Source organism: Dicentrarchus labrax, unplaced genomic scaffold (assembly GCF_905237075.1).
Source record: "Dicentrarchus labrax unplaced genomic scaffold, dlabrax2021, whole genome shotgun sequence".
Taxonomy (NCBI): domain Eukaryota; kingdom Metazoa; phylum Chordata; class Actinopteri; family Moronidae; genus Dicentrarchus; species Dicentrarchus labrax.
Window position 1 is genome coordinate 12,170,533 of NW_026136703.1, and position 18,716 is coordinate 12,189,248.

The 18,716-nt window shown below is 42.3% G+C and overlaps 1 protein-coding gene across 1 annotated transcript; it reads right to left on the minus strand.

Annotated features, from left to right (window-relative positions):
* Window positions 1-5,819: 5,819 nt before the first annotated feature.
* Window positions 5,820-18,292, minus strand: peli2 (pellino E3 ubiquitin protein ligase family member 2). The gene is made up of 6 exons (XM_051392042.1): window positions 17,978-18,292; window positions 12,890-13,019; window positions 10,398-10,499; window positions 9,303-9,500; window positions 8,941-9,129; window positions 5,820-8,819 (listed from the first exon to the last, which is right to left on the minus strand). Exons 1-6 carry the CDS (start codon window positions 18,052-18,054, stop codon window positions 8,241-8,243), a joined length of 1,275 nt encoding a protein of 424 aa, XP_051248002.1. The 5' UTR covers window positions 18,055-18,292; the 3' UTR covers window positions 5,820-8,240.
* Window positions 18,293-18,716: the final 424 nt, after the last annotated feature.

Sequence of the window (18,716 nt, forward strand, 5' to 3'; positions counted from 1 at the left end):
AGCTGCCTGTCTTATCCGATATGGAGCTTTTAAAAAAAGAAAAAGCTCCACGCCATAGTCCCCGTGGCCCTCTTTAAACTGCCGGGAGTTGAAATATGATGGATTTGTCTGAAATTCCGAAAATATGTTTTATTGTGACCAGCAGTTTTTTGGTGGTGCACTGACAGCAAGCAGACACTTTGAATTCTCTCTGAAAAATTGAGTGACACTACCTCATTTAAACATTATCATACTACTTTCAGCTGCTAATACACAATTAATTGTAGCAGAAAAGCACCAGATTATAACTGAAACAAGATACATGCACCCATAAATGTCTCACAAGTGTCCATATTTCACAGGTTGAAGGGTGACTGTAATAAAGAAATTGCCCTATTGAACTGATAATAATCCCAGCCCACCATAAATGAGTCTGATCCCTCAGTAAATTGAGCCCTTGGTGAGGTGGAGTGGTGTCAGCACCTAGCCAACTCTCAGATGGCTCTCTAATCCTCGCTTCCCTCTCACCACCACCCTCATCGTCTAATCAGTCTTGAACACACACACAACGCTCACACCCATCTGACACACACACACACCCCAGTACTCACCCTTCCTCACACTCGGGCTCAGCCATCTCTTCAGTGTGATGTCACTGCTAATCCACGCTTGGTTATCCGCTGGGCTGCAGTGCTGCCAGAGGGATATGGGGAGGAGATGGAGTGAATTTTGGGGAGGTGGAGAGGAGGGGAGTGTTGGTGGTGGTGGTGGTGGCTGGGGAGTAATCAGGCACGTCATAAAGTCTCCTCTCTAAAACCACCACTTATTAGCCCCCTGCACACATTGAAAACCTTGCAGCCAGCCAAACTGAACAGTACATGCACAAATTCTCAGTGGAGTGTTAATATGAACACATATTTCAGCTCTGATAGGAAAGACAAAAAAAGAAAACCCAGCTGCGAGTACATTCACAGAGGCCTGTAGCTCCTATTCCAGGCACAGAGGAATCATTAGAGAGTCTGCTGGATTAAGCACATCCTCCAGCCTCCCCTCCTCTATCCCATGCATCCAGAAAATGCAAGGCCTTTTTTTTATTGACAGCTTGTCCAAACAGAGGAATTATCCACATGGTTGAGGCCCTCATTCCATATGGCACCAAGCTATTAACAAACATTAGTTGACTGTAATAGCGGTGGTATTAAATTCATTATCTTTTCAGATTCGATGTGAGGTGTGTGATTTTCTGTGTGTGTGTGTGTGTGTGTGTGTGTGTGTGTGTGTGTGTGTGTGTGTGTGTGTGTGTGTGTGCGTAAGAGTGCATGCACACGCACTCAATGTGTGCCAGTGTGTGTGATTAGAGACTTCTAATGTTCCAGCTCTGGGGATTTGTAGCATGAGATAAGAAAGGGCATTAATGGTGAATTGTGACGGTCCAATAGAGCAAAATTGTTGTTTGAAATGTGCGTATGTTTCCTCCGCTGAATCCTTTTTACACTAACAATCTACATATTGTCTCATCTGATTGTGGCAGATTTTTTCAACTCTGTGTCAAAAACACACAGGGCAGCCACGCATGAGCAAGTGGCTTACAAGACCACTGAGTGAAATTCAATCTATTTGATTTTGTATTTTCCTCACTTACCACATATCTGTTTTAATCTTACCTTAAGCATCCTTGAAATGAGGTGTAATCCAGTTAAGCCCTTTTGAATCTGCTTCACAGCCATATTACACCCATTCATCGTCCCATAAACAGTCTCACTACTAAACAGTTGCTCACTGAGTGTCCACAAGCCAAAATCCACATACTGTAGACATTAAAAGATCAAAAACAGTGGTATTTGCCTTGATGCAAGTGTGACACAGGCACTGCAAAGAGAAACTGAGCTTAGCTGACTTTCCCTAGGTTAGAAATATAACAAAACATCACACATTTGATACAGTAGACAGTGAAAGATAATAATTTATAGGCACTAATGACCATTGTAGCCTATAATAGGTAATAAAGTTAGTTTTCAGAGCAAAACCAAGTCACTCTGGAGACATACTACCTCCTATCATGCAAAACTGCCACTCTCTCCTTTTACTCAAAAAACCGTGCAGCCATATTCTGGACAAAAACTGTCAAGCGAAAGCTGCAAGACACATGACGCAAGTTCACAGATGTTTGTATTAATATTCCAAACCTTGGATCAAATGCTGGGCCAACAAAAAAAACAAAACAAGTCAATTTTCCTGCATTTTCTCTAAAACCAGTCTCTTGAACCAGTGAATAAGTCTTCAGAGAGATTAATTCTCCTCTGTGATCCTGTTCTCATTACAAGAAGCAGGGGACTCAAACACACATAATAACGGGGTGCGCTGCTGTTCCTTTGTAACATGTGGCTACCTAAATGATCCTAAATAAGATAGATGACAAGGATAAAGAAAATCATAATCGGCATTTTGCACAATGGAACATAATAGTCTGAAGAGAACAAGGGGACAACATACAGAGCTCCTGTTCCCGTCGCCTGGAGCAGCACACCTAGTCGAGAGCAATTAAAATGAGAGGATTCAATTTTGTCAAACACCAGGAACCTAAGATAAATCTTGTATCTCATTTTCCAGCGGAGGACACTCCCTCACGCCGGTGCTATCATGTTTGTTATGGTACTTTTAAGAAACAGCTGGCTACTGACAGAGATGGTAAAACAACCCCCCCTTCCACGAATGACACTAATCCCAATCATTTCAGTGTGAGACCCAGGGGTGAGAGAGAGGGAGAGTCGGGTGAGAGTGAGAATAAAAGATGGTTTCAGACTGTGGTGTCGGTGGAAAAATTTAGACAGAGAGGAGGGGTGGGGGGAGTGGGGGGGTGCAAGACAGCACGTCTCTGCATGGTTTCCATGTGGGAGAAATCCACTTACTTGAACTGATAAAGATTTAATTAACACAAGACTCTGCAATTACTCCATAATTAAAGTAATTTGTCCCCTTGTTTGGATGAGTAGGCAAGACGCCACATGTGCTTCTGTAGGAGCAAATGAGAGAAAGAGGGCATCAGAGGCTCAACGAGGTAGACTCTTGAATTTAATGCTTGATTTTCCAAACCTATTCTCCCCTCATATGTTCTAATAAAATATTTGTATCAGCTTCTCTTTAGCCTGTGTTTATTTGCCTTTTATTTGACAACTCATTCGTTATTCATTGAGAAAGTAATAAGCTGAGTAGCTGAGTACAAAGTATCATCAAGAGCCACATGAAATAGTAAATAGGCCTGATATAATCATAATCCTCTTGAAACTGCACTGCATACAGCTTGAATTGTGTAATGTTGCCCCTGCAAAGCTCGCTGAAAGCCAAAGCAGAAAAAAATACTCCCAAAATGTGAGGGTTTTTGTTTGACGAGATAAAATTGTATGAATCAAAAGTGGGAGTCCCGTATGAGGTGTTTGACCTTGGGTGAGGATAAAGAAAGGTGAACCCAACTTACAGCAAAATATCAGTGCAGTGTCAGTGACTGAAAACAGTCTGTGTAACAAATAGTGACTAACCACACAAGACAGAAATAGTGAGGAATTAACAACATCGTCCAATATGTGCCACCGTGCCATGGCAGTCCAATTTGCCGAGAGATAAAAAAAAAATATTTTAAAAAATGTCTGCCAAGTTTACTATATTAAAAACCGGGGAGACAAATGTGTCTTGTGTTTGCTTCTGAGGGTTGTATGTGCCGTTACTTAATTTACGCGAGGGGAAGAAGCACTATCTCTTATTTACAGATGATGATCTGCATATAATTTGCCTCAGTTGCATGCTGGGTAATTGAGGTAAATATCACAGCCTTCAACTTGCCAGCTAAGGTGTCCTGCTGATAGCTTGGCGCACAGCCCGCAGCCACCTGTGGCATTTCACATGTTAGGTCTGGGGGCAGATGGGATGCATAGAACTGAGGCTGAACCCTTTAAAACAGTTAGTTGAAGCTGTCTTTCTGCTATGTGACACTCAGCCATTGCACAATGTATTCAACTTACATATTGCTGGCTGTTGTCAGGCGAAAACCCAATCTAAAAAATGTCTACTTAAGGAAATAACTTAAGCGTTCTATTGCATTTTGATGTTTTGTGGTGGTTTTATCACACAAGTCTAACAGATTTTCTCCACAGACAGACTGGAGTCAGAATGGACTAGATAGCAACAATATATTCCAAAAGTATAATATTATTGCATTATTATCACAATGCAGGTTCTTTATGCTCTTAATTTGGTGAAAGACTCATTCCTTCTTCTATTCTGTGGCTCTAGAGGAATATCTCAGAAAGAGAAAAACAACTAATGATGGTATCAGGGGAGAGGGTCTAATGAAAGACACCATTAAGTTGCATTATGGGAAATGTAGGATTCAGCGTTTTTGGAGATTCACCTATTCTAAAGGAACTAAAAGTCAGGATATCTGTCTGAGTTGTGTGTCTGTGAAAAGTGTTAGAAGTTAATTAGGTTTAACAAGGGTGATGATAGATGTACTAAGGTTTGTGTCAGTCTTTTACGACGTCAGTATAGCACATGAACCCTACTGCCTCATCCAGGAAGCCAGTTCAATAAAAAAAAAAAATGGTATCATTCCATATTATTTGCATAACCCTGCCCTGCTTAAGGCAGGGGAGCCACCAAGTGATCCCAAAATTAGCATGCTGTCACCTTCAGTGTCTCTTCTGTCATTCAGAAAAACAGGCAAGTGTGCAGACATATGAACCCATCTCACATCTACTGCAGAAATGTTAATTAGGAAGCAAGGCATCCCACGGCTCCATTCCTCTCCAAACGCCTAACTGACATGTTATGTATTTAAATCCCTTTCATGTGCCCTTATTATAGAGGAGATGAAGTCACATGCGAATGATGGAAAATGTCATCATCATACAATATTTCTGCATGCAAATAAAAATAAAAGCTAAAAACTGCTCACAACTATGCATATTTGTCAGCCATGTCTTATGTATGATGCTGGGATTTAAATCTGAAATAAATCTATGAACTGTATAATTAATTTGGAGAAAAAATGCAAAAGCAAATACATATGGAATTGTAAAGATTAATCAGTGAATGTACAACTTAATATACAGTCGACATACATTTCATCATGGTAGCGTAATTGCACATTGCACAAGATTTTAAGACATCTATAGGCAAGCTAATTTAGTTAATTTGATTTCTCTTGTTTCAAATGTATTTGTGATGTATTAATACAGAGTCTTTTTCATAATAAACATCAAACTTCCATTTCTTTGCTGTGTGTTTGTGGCCATTGGATGCCGCAGGCTCAGTGGTTTGGTGGGCTTAGTGCCAACATCTCCATTGTTGAGGAAATAGTGCCCTCTTGTGGCCTCAGAGGGAAGCTGCACCCAGCAATGAGCACCAGGGAATGTTGATCATGCAGTCATTTTCTATGGTAAATATTAAGATGAGGCCGATAAGATAGAACATGAAATGTGAATAAAATAGACTTCAAGAAAAATGTGTCCCTTATCTAAAAAAAATTTAAAAAATACTGTGTTTGATGGAGCTATCAAAACCCAGAGCCATTTTGGCGACCAAGATAGCAGGGAAATGCTCATACTGAGGAATGATGAAACACACATGTAACTGTGATTAAACATTACTGCTGCATTGTTCATACACAGCTGAGACCTCTGGAGTTCAAAGGCAGCAGCTTCACAAAAGGAACAAATCCTCATCAAACTGCACGTACCTTTTTAAAAATCACTGAATCATTGTCACACCTAGGAGGATGACATTTTTACATAAGTCAGATTTAAAGAAGGTCTAAAATTAGAGAGACAACCCACTCACTTTAAAAGTTATTTTTAAAAAATATTTTATTCTTTGCAAAGGAGGCATTGGGAGCATCAGTGCGTTCTATGGCTTTTGTACAGAGTTCCTGTAGGAGACAAAATCATAGAACAAGCCCTTGGGTGAACTGAGGGCCCCACCCATGTTTACCAAGGAGGAATGTTTGAGGCAGCTACTCTGCAGCTGTTACAGAACACGGTCTTAAGCAATGGGCACAGTGTGTTTGAGCAGAAAGTGTTGGAAAGGAATGCTACTGTACAGTATGTGGCTAAGTACTCGACCCAGTTTGGCAGTTACATAAAATCTGAAGAAATCAAGCCATTCAGAAAATTCTCTGTGGTATGAGTGAAGTGTAATGCTGCTGATGCTTTTCAGAATGCTAGCCATGTTTCTCTCAGGAGGGAACCAAATAAAAGAAAAATACGACCAGCACTACACCGCTGCTGTTGAGATTGGAGCTTTTCTAGTGAAGTCCAGAAGCCCTTTACCAAGGTGGATTCTAACCCTCGATGATACCTCTGAATTTTACTCATTATAATGCAACCTGGAAATAAATTTTAAAACATTAGGAACGCTACCCTTCAACATCTCATCATTTTAATGCTCAATCTCGTATATTGATAAGCTAGTGGCAGAATTAATGCCTTCATCTACACTACATATGGGCACAGTCTGGTGAGCTAACATCACAGAAGAATGCACAGATTCGTCCCAGATTCTTTAGCTTCGATTCATCTGCTACTTTGTTTTGGACAACTCGACTCATCCACACACAATAGAACTTACCAAATTTGGCATAGTGTGCGATAATATCATTATTCCCATGGAGCTGGTTTGCAACTGAACAGCCTTGACTGCAATCCAGAGCTGTCAACATTCCACCATAGCAGCAGTTTGGGTTCAGGATTGTTTACAGAAACACTTTGGATCGAGAGAGTGGTCGTCACATCTTGCATGTGGAGAGAAAACAGCTCCTCCTTATATTTGGTATAATCTCTGGATGCTGCTGAGACTGTGCCCAGGTTTGACAGCGTATAGATCATTGGATCAGACCCAGCATGGGATAAAGCTAACAACAGTGCAGACTGAATACAGTACGTGTGTGTGGGGCAGGGACACGGCTAGCTAACGGGCTGGCAAGCAGGTGTGGTCGATGCATATGGTAGTACAGCTCCGATGATGGTCTTACCTATAACCTTTTAACAGCGCAGCCATTGAGAAAGCAAGTTGTGTAATTGAAGCACCACCAGCGAGGAGAGTCAATGTATTTCAGTACATTCATTGTCAAACCCTGCGAGGTCGGTTTGATTCCTGTGTTCTCTCTGGTAGCGGTTTGGGTGGTAGGCGAAATCATAGAAAAGGGGATTGGGGTGAAATGATGCAGGGCGATTTAAACAAAGCCCAAGGGCACCCACACAGTCCAACCCACACGCACACACACAATCACACATGCATGCACACAATCTCCAACATTCTCAGACATTAATTATGCAGGAGAAAAATATATTAACATTTGCATTACAAAACAGTACAAGGGCCTCAGTGTAGTAAAATACCTCTTCTGTCAGATAAAAATGTGGAGAAGAATCTGTGCCGGTTGTCATTTCCTTATGTCTTCTGTATGCAAAACTATCTCTCCCTTTGCCATCAACAAAATATCTTTTCTCATTTATGAAAAATACTCCCACAGTTCAATGGGATTTGAGGCACTGGATTACATCTCTATACACAAAAAGTCTTTTTACCCCCTCCTAAAAGTTTGTTCAGCAAATGGAAGCCAAATCCGTTGAGCTACATGATCTAGATGCCATTAAGGGTTCAGGGCTGATGGGCAATGGGGAGCACTTAACTCTTTAGACCCCAAGTTCCTCCTGGCTTTTCTCTCAGCCAACAGTCCAGCTGTCTGGCTCGGTAAAAACTTTGTCTCAGACCCACCAGGAATTGAACTATAAAACCTCCCCCCATTTTTTATTCCCAACAGACCCAACCACACCACTGATATCTCGTTCGGTCTGATTCATGAGTAAAAGCAATTCATCACTTCTACAACCTTAATTCTATGGCCCTCTGATGGAATACCAGCAGCCATTGTAGTTTAAAAACAGCCCAGTGCTGGAGCCTTGTTTAAAGCGGGTGGTTGGCAGGACAGTTCAACAGTATTTCATTGTGGAGGAACCAGGCATCTGTGGTCCAGTGTGCTCCACATCTGTGTCCCACCATGGCCATACAAACAGCCACAAGAGGCTCTGAAATATCTGTAATGGTTCTCTGTTGTGCAGAATCCACAGTATATGACCAGAACTTGAGAAGACTTACTCCTTTCCACAGCTGGCTTACACGAACAAAAGAAAGCACAAAATAATCGGAACAGTTTCACAGCATGTTGGCATTCCTGTCTAATCTTCTCTGCCAGAGCAGGACCCTTGAGCTCAGTCCACCGGGCCCTGGAAGATTAGCTTGGAACAGCCCTGACTGAAACTGAGCTGGGTGGCACAGAAGGGGCAGGCGGCGTGGAAGGCGTGGGTGCCGTGGGGCAGAGGGATCTCCGCCCAGTACTTGACTGACTTCTCTGAACACACGTGTCCACATGGCACGAAGGCATGTGTGGGCGCACCTGTGTCCACGTAGAAGGCCGCCTCACAGCCCAGCCAAAGCGGCACATAGGGCCCGACCACCCGGCACATTGGACACTCTCGCTGAGTGTTGGGCTCCTGCTCTGAACGGTGGCCCCAGTTGTGGTAACCGTGCACATGGCCACAGGCCAGGTAGACCCAAGGCTGCTTGTCCTCCAGAGAAGAAAGGGCGCGGCTGCGTTGCATGCTGGGAAAGGCAAGTGTGTTGAGACCTACAGGGCACTGGGGCCTCGCTGCGTTGATCTCCTGCCTGAGAGCCTCCAGATGCTTTTGGGTGGGAGTGTGAAAGAGGCCTTCTGCAGTACGCCACAGCAAAGTGGCTCCACACAGATCCACCAGGGAGCCGTCCTGCAGTATATTACTCTCATTCTCCACCTTCAGAGGGTGACGCAGCAGACACACAGATAGTTTCAGAAAGAATGCTTCAGCCTTGCATGTAACCATCATAATTGTATTCTATTTGTGAACTAAGTTCAGTATGTATGAGGCTACTGACCAGTTTGCCCGGGGTCTGTGCTGAGCGGGTCTCTCTCAGTGTGTAAACATCCCCACAAACAGAAATCTCTCTCCAGATGCCAGGCTTTGACTCTTCCGTGAACCCACCCTTAGGATGCATTACCAGAACGCCATTGGTCGTTAGTCCGTCCATGTGACCATCGGGGTTCTTCCATTTCGCTGCTTTTTCCTGTAGGTGAGACAGAAAATAGATGATGATGCAAACTGGTGTGCTGTGTGGCACAACACTGCCAAAGAAAGAAATTGTTCATCTAGTTAGAACTTATGGATTTAAGGATGGACATCCAACCTTCCATTAGGACAGCAGATAACCATATATCTGCCATGATAAATAGTAATTACCCCGAGGAAGATGTTTTTGGAAGAATCAAAACCAGCAGCGTAGATGCGAGCAGTGAAGGGCGGGTTACGCTCGCAGACCACTCGGCAGGCAAAACGGGAGATGGTGCTCTGTGTGATGGGAGTCTCCTCTCCCTCCTGGCCTCCTGCTATTGTGTCAGTCACCACAAAGTCTATAGGACTTTCGGTGGAACGCCCAATCTACAAAACAACACAGTCATTAATCAATATCATGCTATATTATTATAGTTTCTTGTGATCTCATGTCAGTATATTGGCATGGATGTAAAGAGGTCTCTTTTTAATTCCTTGCAGATATACGAACTGTTCTGCTTCCCGGCAGTTCAGTCATTTGCCAGTTTGTGGTGGCTTGATATTTGAATGATGGGGCACAAGTTCATGTTGCTGTGTGTGTGGTACAAATACTGAGACATGACACACTTCGGTACACAAAGTTTCATACAGCAGCATGTTATTATATTAGTGTATCTCTGAAAAGGGTTCAAGTTTCTATTTCCCCCCAAAAAATAATATCTCAGCCTTATTTTTAAAACAGACCGCAGAGCTCAACACTGAAAAATGTCCAAACATTTGTCAAGCTGAACAAGCAGAGGTAAATTTAGCATTTCCCCTTTTTCATTTCCTCATTTTTTTCCCCGGCTCAAATTGCCCTAAAGTCCTGTTTTTTGAATAGTTTCCCCCTCTCTGCTGTGTCTGTCTCTATTTATTCAGTGTTGTTTTCGCAGACACATGGAGACAATACAGGGCTGAATGTGAAGCACGTGTCTGCAGTGCTGACTTCCCTCTGGTCATCATCTACTTGCTGTACATTCAGATTAATGCTACAGTTGACAGTAAACAAGTCACATGCACTCTACACGGAGTGTAAAGTTCAAGAAGGGAAAAAACGACAAACTGTGCATAGGTTTTGAAGGGATAGCTGTGAATACTCTTAATTAAATGTAGAGCTGAAAAGTAAATCAAGCAATCAACTAACAGAGAAAAAACACCTAGTATTTTGATAATCAAATGTAAGGGTTTGATGCTTTTATAGAAAAGCATGGTAGCAGGTAACATTGGCATTTAATGGGTTTTTACCTGAAACATATCTGTGTCTTTGTCATGGCAGTACTCCACCACCACCGTCTGGTTTCTGGACAGCGTGTAGGAGATGCTATGTTGGCCTTTACAGTTCACAGCCTGAAATATAAAAAAACAACTTATTACACATTGTGATCCCATATTAAAAACACAACAGATACATATTTTAACAGTTTACACACACTAATAACAAAAGAAGTGTTTTATTGTTAAATACTATATGCCATATGCAATAATTGCATCGTCGCTGAGGTTAAATTATAGATGAGGAAAAAACGACAAAAATTCAACAACAACTATATTGCTTGTTGGAAGAGAATATATATTGTCCTCATTTTCACTCTGCTATTTACAACTAAAACAATTTGCAAGCTTTTGATTACAAACGATTATTAATATGCGTTTAAAACAGACATTCCTTTATTATATGACCTAAATACAAAGATCGGTTGCAGGAAATTCTGGTAGAGGAACAGACAAGAGCATGTAAAGTCACACTCCCATGACAGTGATCATAAACTGGCCTGAGTTAACACAAGCTTGCCCACCAGCTGAGCTGCCTCAGTCAGTGTAGTGACAGAGGGTGGGTTAAAGCCATTCAGGCCCAGCTCCCATCAACACTTTACCACATGCCACTATCATCCTGCTCTAATCTGCAAATTCCATTTCCAAAACAACCTCCCCCCCTTTGTCACGTGCAAGAGGGAAAGAGGGAGAGAGAAAGTGGGTCATCAGCGCTCTGCTGTAACCTCAGAGACAGACGGGGACAAATGTCATCATCACATGCAGTCTTGTCTCGACTGCGCTGCTACAAACAAATGGTGCTCCACCTGTTAGGAGGAGCTCGTACACACTCCAAACAGAAGCGTATATTTTTATAAGGACAACACCACAGACCCAAAATGTCACACAACCAATCCGTCAGGCGGAGGGGAAATTAAAAACAGAGCCACAGGCCATCCAACCTCTGAAGAAAGGCGAATGCAACAATCACACAAAACACAAATGCAGTAATTGAGATCAAGTGGGGAGATGAGAAAGCAGGAGCAGGCTTGAATATGAGGCTGGCAGTGGCATCATGGGAGCTCCTCATTAACTGTCATGAACACCAGAGTGTGCACAGACACGTGAGCTTTCCTTTTCAGCTTCTAAGCCACAAAGCACTCTCCGTTCATTTGTACAAGACTGCTACACTGTCAGGGAGCTGGAGCAGGTTTGGGGACTGTTGTAGAAAAGAAAATAATAGAAAAAGAGGGGAGATGGCTTGGTTCACTTTACTACGTACTCAAAAAGAAAGCTCTCCTCAAATTAAGCTCACCACACTGCTGGTCTCTCTAAGGAATGGCTATTTTTGACCTTGTGTACAGCTGGGACTGCAAGGTCAGGCAACTGCAACAACTTCCTCCTCACTTCACCCTACTAATCCCAGGCCTGGTAACGGTGGCAAAGAGGAAGAGTGGTAAAAGGGGAAGAAGCTCACAGCAGTTCCCATCTCCAAAACAATTTTTGACCAACTGTGCAAATGGCACTCTCAGCTGAACTGCGCAGTGAAAAAAACAAAACACACACACACACACACACACACACACACACACACACACACACACACACACACACACACACACACACACACACACACACACACACACACACACACACACACACACACACACACACACACAGGTTCAATGCAACATGGTTTTCGGAGCAAATTGCCTGAGTAACAACTTCTAGTGTGGAGCAGCAAAAACATTAAGCCATATTTCATAAACCACTGCGGCAAAAAATTCAGCTGAGACTCGAATGGAATGATGCACAATCTCTGCAATGAAAAAGCCTCTGTCACAGAAAAACCTCTAAGCAGATATCAGGAGTCAGGTTCCACAAGGTGAGAGTAACCTGAACCAGAGGGCCTTTGGCTGGCGAGTTAAACTCCCAACAATGTATGGAATATTGGCCTCCAAGAGGTGCAGAGGTAAGCAGGTCCTCTGGCTTGCTTTAGCAGTTTTTTGCTTGGGAACCAAAGGCAGGAATGCAGGAAGGCAGACACGTTATACTCGACGGGACAGTTTCTGGCAAGCACTCTGATGCAAAGAAAAGCTATGAGAACCAGCTAGGAACTAGAGTTATTGTACTGGAAATGTCAACATTAAGGTCTGCCAACACTAATGTAAAGGAGTTTACTGCACGTTCCACAAGCTACTGAAATGACTGAAAAAGCCTTCTGCTGCTCTGAAAATGTCTGTTTTTTTGTTTTTGTTTTGTTCAATCACAATATGAATTGAAAACAAAAAAGTATATTGACAAAATTACTCATCTCCCTATACAAAAATGTATACAAGCATGCAAATTAAAAACAGAGCTGTCTCTGTTATTAATTTGCATGCTTGTATACATTTTTGTCTAAAATATACATCAAAGGACAGAAAGACAATTGCCCGTGGACTGTACAATAAATCACTTAATTCATCCTCTGATCTGTTCTGTACCTTGCTTGCCTGGGGTGTGTTGAGGATGTGCACAGTGCTTGGCTTAACACCATTGGCTTTGGTCCTCTTGTATAGCGCAAATCTGCTTTTCCGTCTACCCCGATCTCCATTGGGCAGAGAGCCATTGTACCTGTCACAGAGGGGGGTGGGGGGTGGGGGGAAAGGACAGCAAATTCACAGTTAATTTTTTTTTTTTATTAAATCGCAATAATTTTCTAGCTGCAAAAAAGATGTGTCTAAAGAGACTTACAGGCACAATTCTTGTAATCATATAACAAGTAAACACAGGAAATTAGAAACATTCATGCGTTTTGAAAGGGAGCTTTGCCATGCATTACATCACTGGCAATCTAATGCACCCTATTAGCAAACTAAGCATTACCTTGGATAATGTCTCTCATTACATAATGCACTATGGTGCTTGTGATTTCAGTGAGACAACTCTGTGTAAACTGCAGCTGTTCTTTTGCTCTGTGTCCCAGGCAGGAGTAGGTTTTAAGATGCACGTCAGGTTTGCTATCACTTTGGGAACACACAGCCTGGGTGGAGGACTGGCTCACACAACTGAAACCTGTTTTCTCATAGCTGAATTTTATACACTGATACAGGAAACTCTAAGATTGCAATATCAAAGCCTCAGCATGACCAGAAGAGCATCTGAGAGTTCTCGGTTTTCACTTCTTAATACCAGATCCTGTTTTGCCCTTCAGTCTGCTGTGAGGCACCTAGCCTAGGCAGCTCCTTGTGAATGAAGAAGCCCCTTCCGGTAGGACTGGTCCTCTCCCCATCCACCAGCTGGTTCCTACAGCTGGGACACCCCATGCTCTACTCCCATCCAAAACACAGACCTTCTGTCACACACTTGCATGTAACCGCGGTGTGCTGAACAGGCACTTTGCACAACGGAAATATCTCTATCTAAGGCCTCATGTTTGCATAGCAATGCATATCATTCGGGAATGAACTCCACCTTCCACGACACAATCTGACATTCCTCCTCTTTGTTGCAACACAAATGCAACAGTAGCAACAAGGGCCTCTTCCTGCTCCTCCCTACCGCCCTCCAAAGCTAGTCCACCTGTCCCATGTCTCCACACGGCTGGCCAGGCATGGAAACACATGGTCCCAGTCAGCACAGTGCACAAAGCTGGCCTGTAGGACAAGCCACCCACAGAGAGCTAGAGAGGCACTGGTTGATACTGTGGACAAAACTATAACTAATACACTGACAGCAGAATAATGGTGGATATATAATTGTATTAGTGCTGTTTATAATGTTTAAACTCTTCACTGTCACAAAGACAATTTTTTGCCTTTACTAATGTTTACTAATGTTGATGATTGTCTACTAGCGTGGTCCCTTTACGTGTTGCTTTAGAAAGACATCCATTCTGGTAATGATGTATTGGACAGAAAAGAAAGAAGAAAAAAAATGTTAAATGTTAAAATTGCTTCTATGGTGTGTTTATTAATCAGAGACTACAAACATACTGATCCTATTTGGTCTTGATCCTATAGAAAATCCTTACAGGATATAAATACAGATGATCTCTCATCAATAAACACACTTTTGAAGCTAATTTTACACTCCAATTTCATCAGACCTGTCCTAGAAACTTCCCACCTAAATAAAGAGCAGCTAGGCCTATATATTATTCAGATTTCTTTTTTGTGGGGGGGGGGGGCTATCTGCCTGGATGTCTCACATACAACACACAATAAGATGATATGCAGCTTAGCATTTTCGCCTTGATGAATTCCAAATGCAGAATATGCGCCACACATGCCTCTATTCATCATTACATTGAGGAACAATATTCTGTCATCTAGGAACTGCCACCGTCACATTAGCTAGGACAGGCTCTTTAAAGCTGCGCTCCAACTAATTGTGATCGCTTTCCCTTTTGACCTGTGCCAGACGAGACAGCGGATTTACCTTCCAATACTTAGGAGCAGGGATTATAAGACTCTGGCGTATCACCTATCCTCCAGGGTTGCACTAAAGGAGCCAACAGCACCTCCCACCTCTTATGCTAACATGAAAAAGCTAGTGTTCGCAGAATGAGGAGGAGATGTGCTGAGTTGTTAGAATGACATAAAGACAGGGTGGCCTTAAAGGGTCACAGAAGATGGCACGGAGGTTAGATGATGCAGCAAATTGAGACTATGAGCTATTAGTGCTTCTGATCTAAATAAAATAATACAAAATTTGGTAAATGGGAGGCAGCCATCAGTCAACTCTTCTGCTTCTTGGATGAATTCGATTTTCTAAAACGGCATCACATCTCAACAATCAGTGCCAGTTTGTACCAAAGATGTCCTCAGTCTGATTTGTACACTTCCTTTACCGAGCGGTTGGTTCAGGAGAAATGTTCAAAGTTCAATCAATAGGCCCAGTCTCCCATCTACAATGGACAGAGGAAGCTGAGGAGAGGCAAAGGCTGGGTCCTGATCAATCCATCCTTTCATTTCCAGGATACCCACGCAGCGCCCCCTCTTCCTCCCCCACCCCTTCATCCCCCTCCTCACTGACCAGCACCAAGCCAATCCACCCAGGCAGAGATAGGGGGGTAGCCATGCAAGTAATAAGAGCCACCACGGTCATAGCAACAAACCACTAAGGGAACTGCTGCTCAAACAAGCTTTGTTCCATGCTGTCAGCTATCTTGTCTACCATCAGTTTTATCAATGGGATGTGATGTCATGGTAGTGATTATACACCCGTCACATCTGATTCAAATATGCGTCTTTATGTCAAGAGAGAGAACAAAAGTATCAGCTTCAAACATGCCACATGCTAAGCCTGGGGTAATAAGCAGTCAGCACTTTTTGTCCCTTATAATAAGCAGTGTGGCTGAGTGTATGGGTGGAGGGCAAGGGACAAAGCCACACTCAACACGCTCTGTGTATATAACCTTTATAAGCTTCTCATTTCAAGTGCTTTAAACAACTGCTATACATATATTATTCCCACTGCCTAAACACCTAAAAATGTTAATTTTAAGTTTTAAGAACTTTCAAGTGAGTTGCAGTGCGGGCGAAACTCCAATCACTGATGACAAAGCAGGTGTTTTCCATCATCTGTGGCAGCTGTTGCCCTTGACAGCTTATAAATATAAACATGATTGTTGAGAATGATAACTGGCTGCAGTTTCTCTTGAACAAATCCTGAAAAAGAAAAAAAAAACAGTAGGGGTTTTGAAATCGTTCAGACAAACAAAGAAAAAGCCAGACCAGGTTTATTCGGTTGCAGGATGAGACACGTATACTAATGCCACTCACTGTCATGTGTGTTTTTACATCAACAGATATAGGCTGAGTATTAAATATTGCAATACCAGTTCCAATATGACAGCCTGGGGATAAAAGCCAAAAGTATTAAAACCTCATTGAAAAGAATACGAAGCCTTTTTCATTTAACAAAAGAAGCCCAAGTGCTCACATGTTTACTGCCGTATAAACACAATGCAAGAACTTTCCTTTAATAAACTAGTCTAAACTGAAGAAAGTTTTTGATCTATCTGACATAGTAAAGGCAAGCAAACAAGATCTCACTAGACATGTGAGGCAGCAAATATTCTGATAATTTTAGTCATTTTTTTCTAGTATACTTCTATTCATTGGTTCCAGCGTCTCAGTTGTTATGATTATCTGCTTTTCCGTGTTATATCTCATTAAAACCGGAATATCTTTGGATTTATGACCGTTTTGAAGACGTCGTTCTGGCCTTCAGGAGAATTTTAACAGGCTTTTTCAGACCAAACGATGAATCAAGATAATAAACGACAGACTAATCGATAAAAAAAACAGTGAAGTTGACTGATAGAAACAAAGACATACTGAGATAAACATAACTAACTTGTCCACAAGTGCTCATTGACTAAAAAAGCCTATGAAAGAACACTGAACCCACAGAGAGTTTGGGGTCTCTGGCAAAGGCCGTATATACAATGAGACAATATAAATGTGTCCACAGAGACGTCGCCATACCATTCATTCTGTGGTAGCTTTCCTTTTTCTGGCTCAGACTGTATCAGGCCACTGTGGGAAATGTGAGCAGGGCTGTTTTATGGCGTTATTTTGATATGATTTTAACATCAATGTGACAAAGTACCCTTGAGTGTTACATTTCCCAAGAACAGATATATCCTGTCTGGCAATTTCCTCCATTCTTTTCCATGAAATGTTTTAAACCACGATACATGGATATCGCAATATAAATTTGATTCATCTTGATAAAAGGAATTTATCCATATCCCTCACTCCTATGCTGGTGTTAAATCTTCAGTGGTTGCATAACCTGGTAACAAGTTATGGTCTCCTTCCTGACCATGTGAACAGCAGACATTAGAGAATGTAGAAGAAATCAACTTCCTGTGTAAGCAAGGTGTGTGATTTCATGATCCTGTATATAACACAAACCGTGGCCTTGTAGTGTTTCAGTGCTACAGATGTAAAGTTGTACGTTGTCTGAGCTACAGATAGTATTGAAAATAGGAAGAAACCCTGGGGACTGGGGGAGGGGACCATCACCACTTCCGAATTCCTAAAACCCCATGAATCCAGATTTAAGGTAGGAAGGAGCGCCCTGATCAAAGTCACTGAGTGTGGGATTCATTTCACCCGGGTTTCTAAAGTTGTCCCGAACGTTGTATCTGCTTAGTGGCCGTCGGTCGGTTCAAATGTAGCACGACTGTTGTGTCTTTACCGGTTATCGGGGAAGAAAACATCGCCACCAACTCGGTAAAAACTAAAAAATGTACACATTTCTGATTGCGCACGTGTCTGATTAGTGGAGTAACGTGAGCGCGTGAAATGTCTTAGGGGACTTGACGTTTTTCCTGATCATAATCTAAAGAGTTAACTTAACTGTGTAAAAAAAAAAAAGAAAATCGACGTTAGGTACGATTAAAACCCCGTTAAAAGTCTGTATCCCCTTCTCAAAACTTACAGTCGCGTCGCTGAGTTAGCTAGGTGAGTGCCCTCTTGTGAAACTTCCTCAAGATAAACACCCGCTTACACGTTAACAAACAGGAGTCTATAAAGTGAAAATATACTAAAATAAGATATCAGCAAGGCTTAACTTACCCCAACACCACCAGCTCCCCGTATTTCACTGGGTCTTTGGACGGGGCGCAGTGCTCCTCTTGGCTTGACGAAAACATGAGGCTTCTGGCTTCACTGTGTAACGTTAGCTATACAGTAATAACAGCGGCTCAAAAATCTCCAGGAATTCCCTTCAAAAAACACGACAGGGTCTCATTTCAGATCATATATCCAGCGGTATATGTCTCTGTGCCCACACCGATCCAGTTTTCAATAAATAAACTGGTTTCAAACTTCTTTAGCGTGACATGGCAAAATGTAACTTACTTGGCGGTTGAATCCGCTCTGAAGCAGATACAAAAACAGCGAGGAGCAGGGCCGGAATGTACCATTCTCTTGTTCTTTACTTTCTGTAGGGGGGGACGCAATACCAAAACTAGGTTTAAACTAGTGTCTTTGACCTAAATATGCTACATGTAGTTACTAAAAGTCATGAATTACAATAGAGAGAAGTAGTTTGCCTTTATTTTATTCTTGGGTAAACAACATTATCGTACTTGGTGTAAAAACCCCTACCTTTGCCACCTCGCATGGCCCATGGTTCGCACCCTGTGTTATGTAAACAAAGAGTACAATCTGGGAATTCTTAAAGGGATCATACTTTTCCTGATATGTTTGCAAAGTTTCCAGTTTCCCATATCTGACGAGAATACGGGCTTACGCACTTTTCGTCATAATATCCTGCAAGTGTTGGCATCATAGTACCCCCTTCTGCTTTAGC

Bases quoted from the DNA above. Each gene is read 5' to 3' on its own strand.
- peli2 (XM_051392042.1), bottom strand. From the start codon at position 18,054: ATGTTTTCGTCAAGCCAAGAGGAGCACTGCGCCCCGTCCAAAGACCCA. The intron at 13,020-17,977 runs GTAAGTTAAGCC...CCTCTGTGACAG, and splicing joins GGGGAGCTGGTGGTGTTGGG to GTACAATGGCTCTCTGCCCA. The intron at 9,130-9,302 runs GTAATTACTATT...TCTCACCTACAG, and splicing joins CCAAAAACATCTTCCTCGGG to GAAAAAGCAGCGAAATGGAA.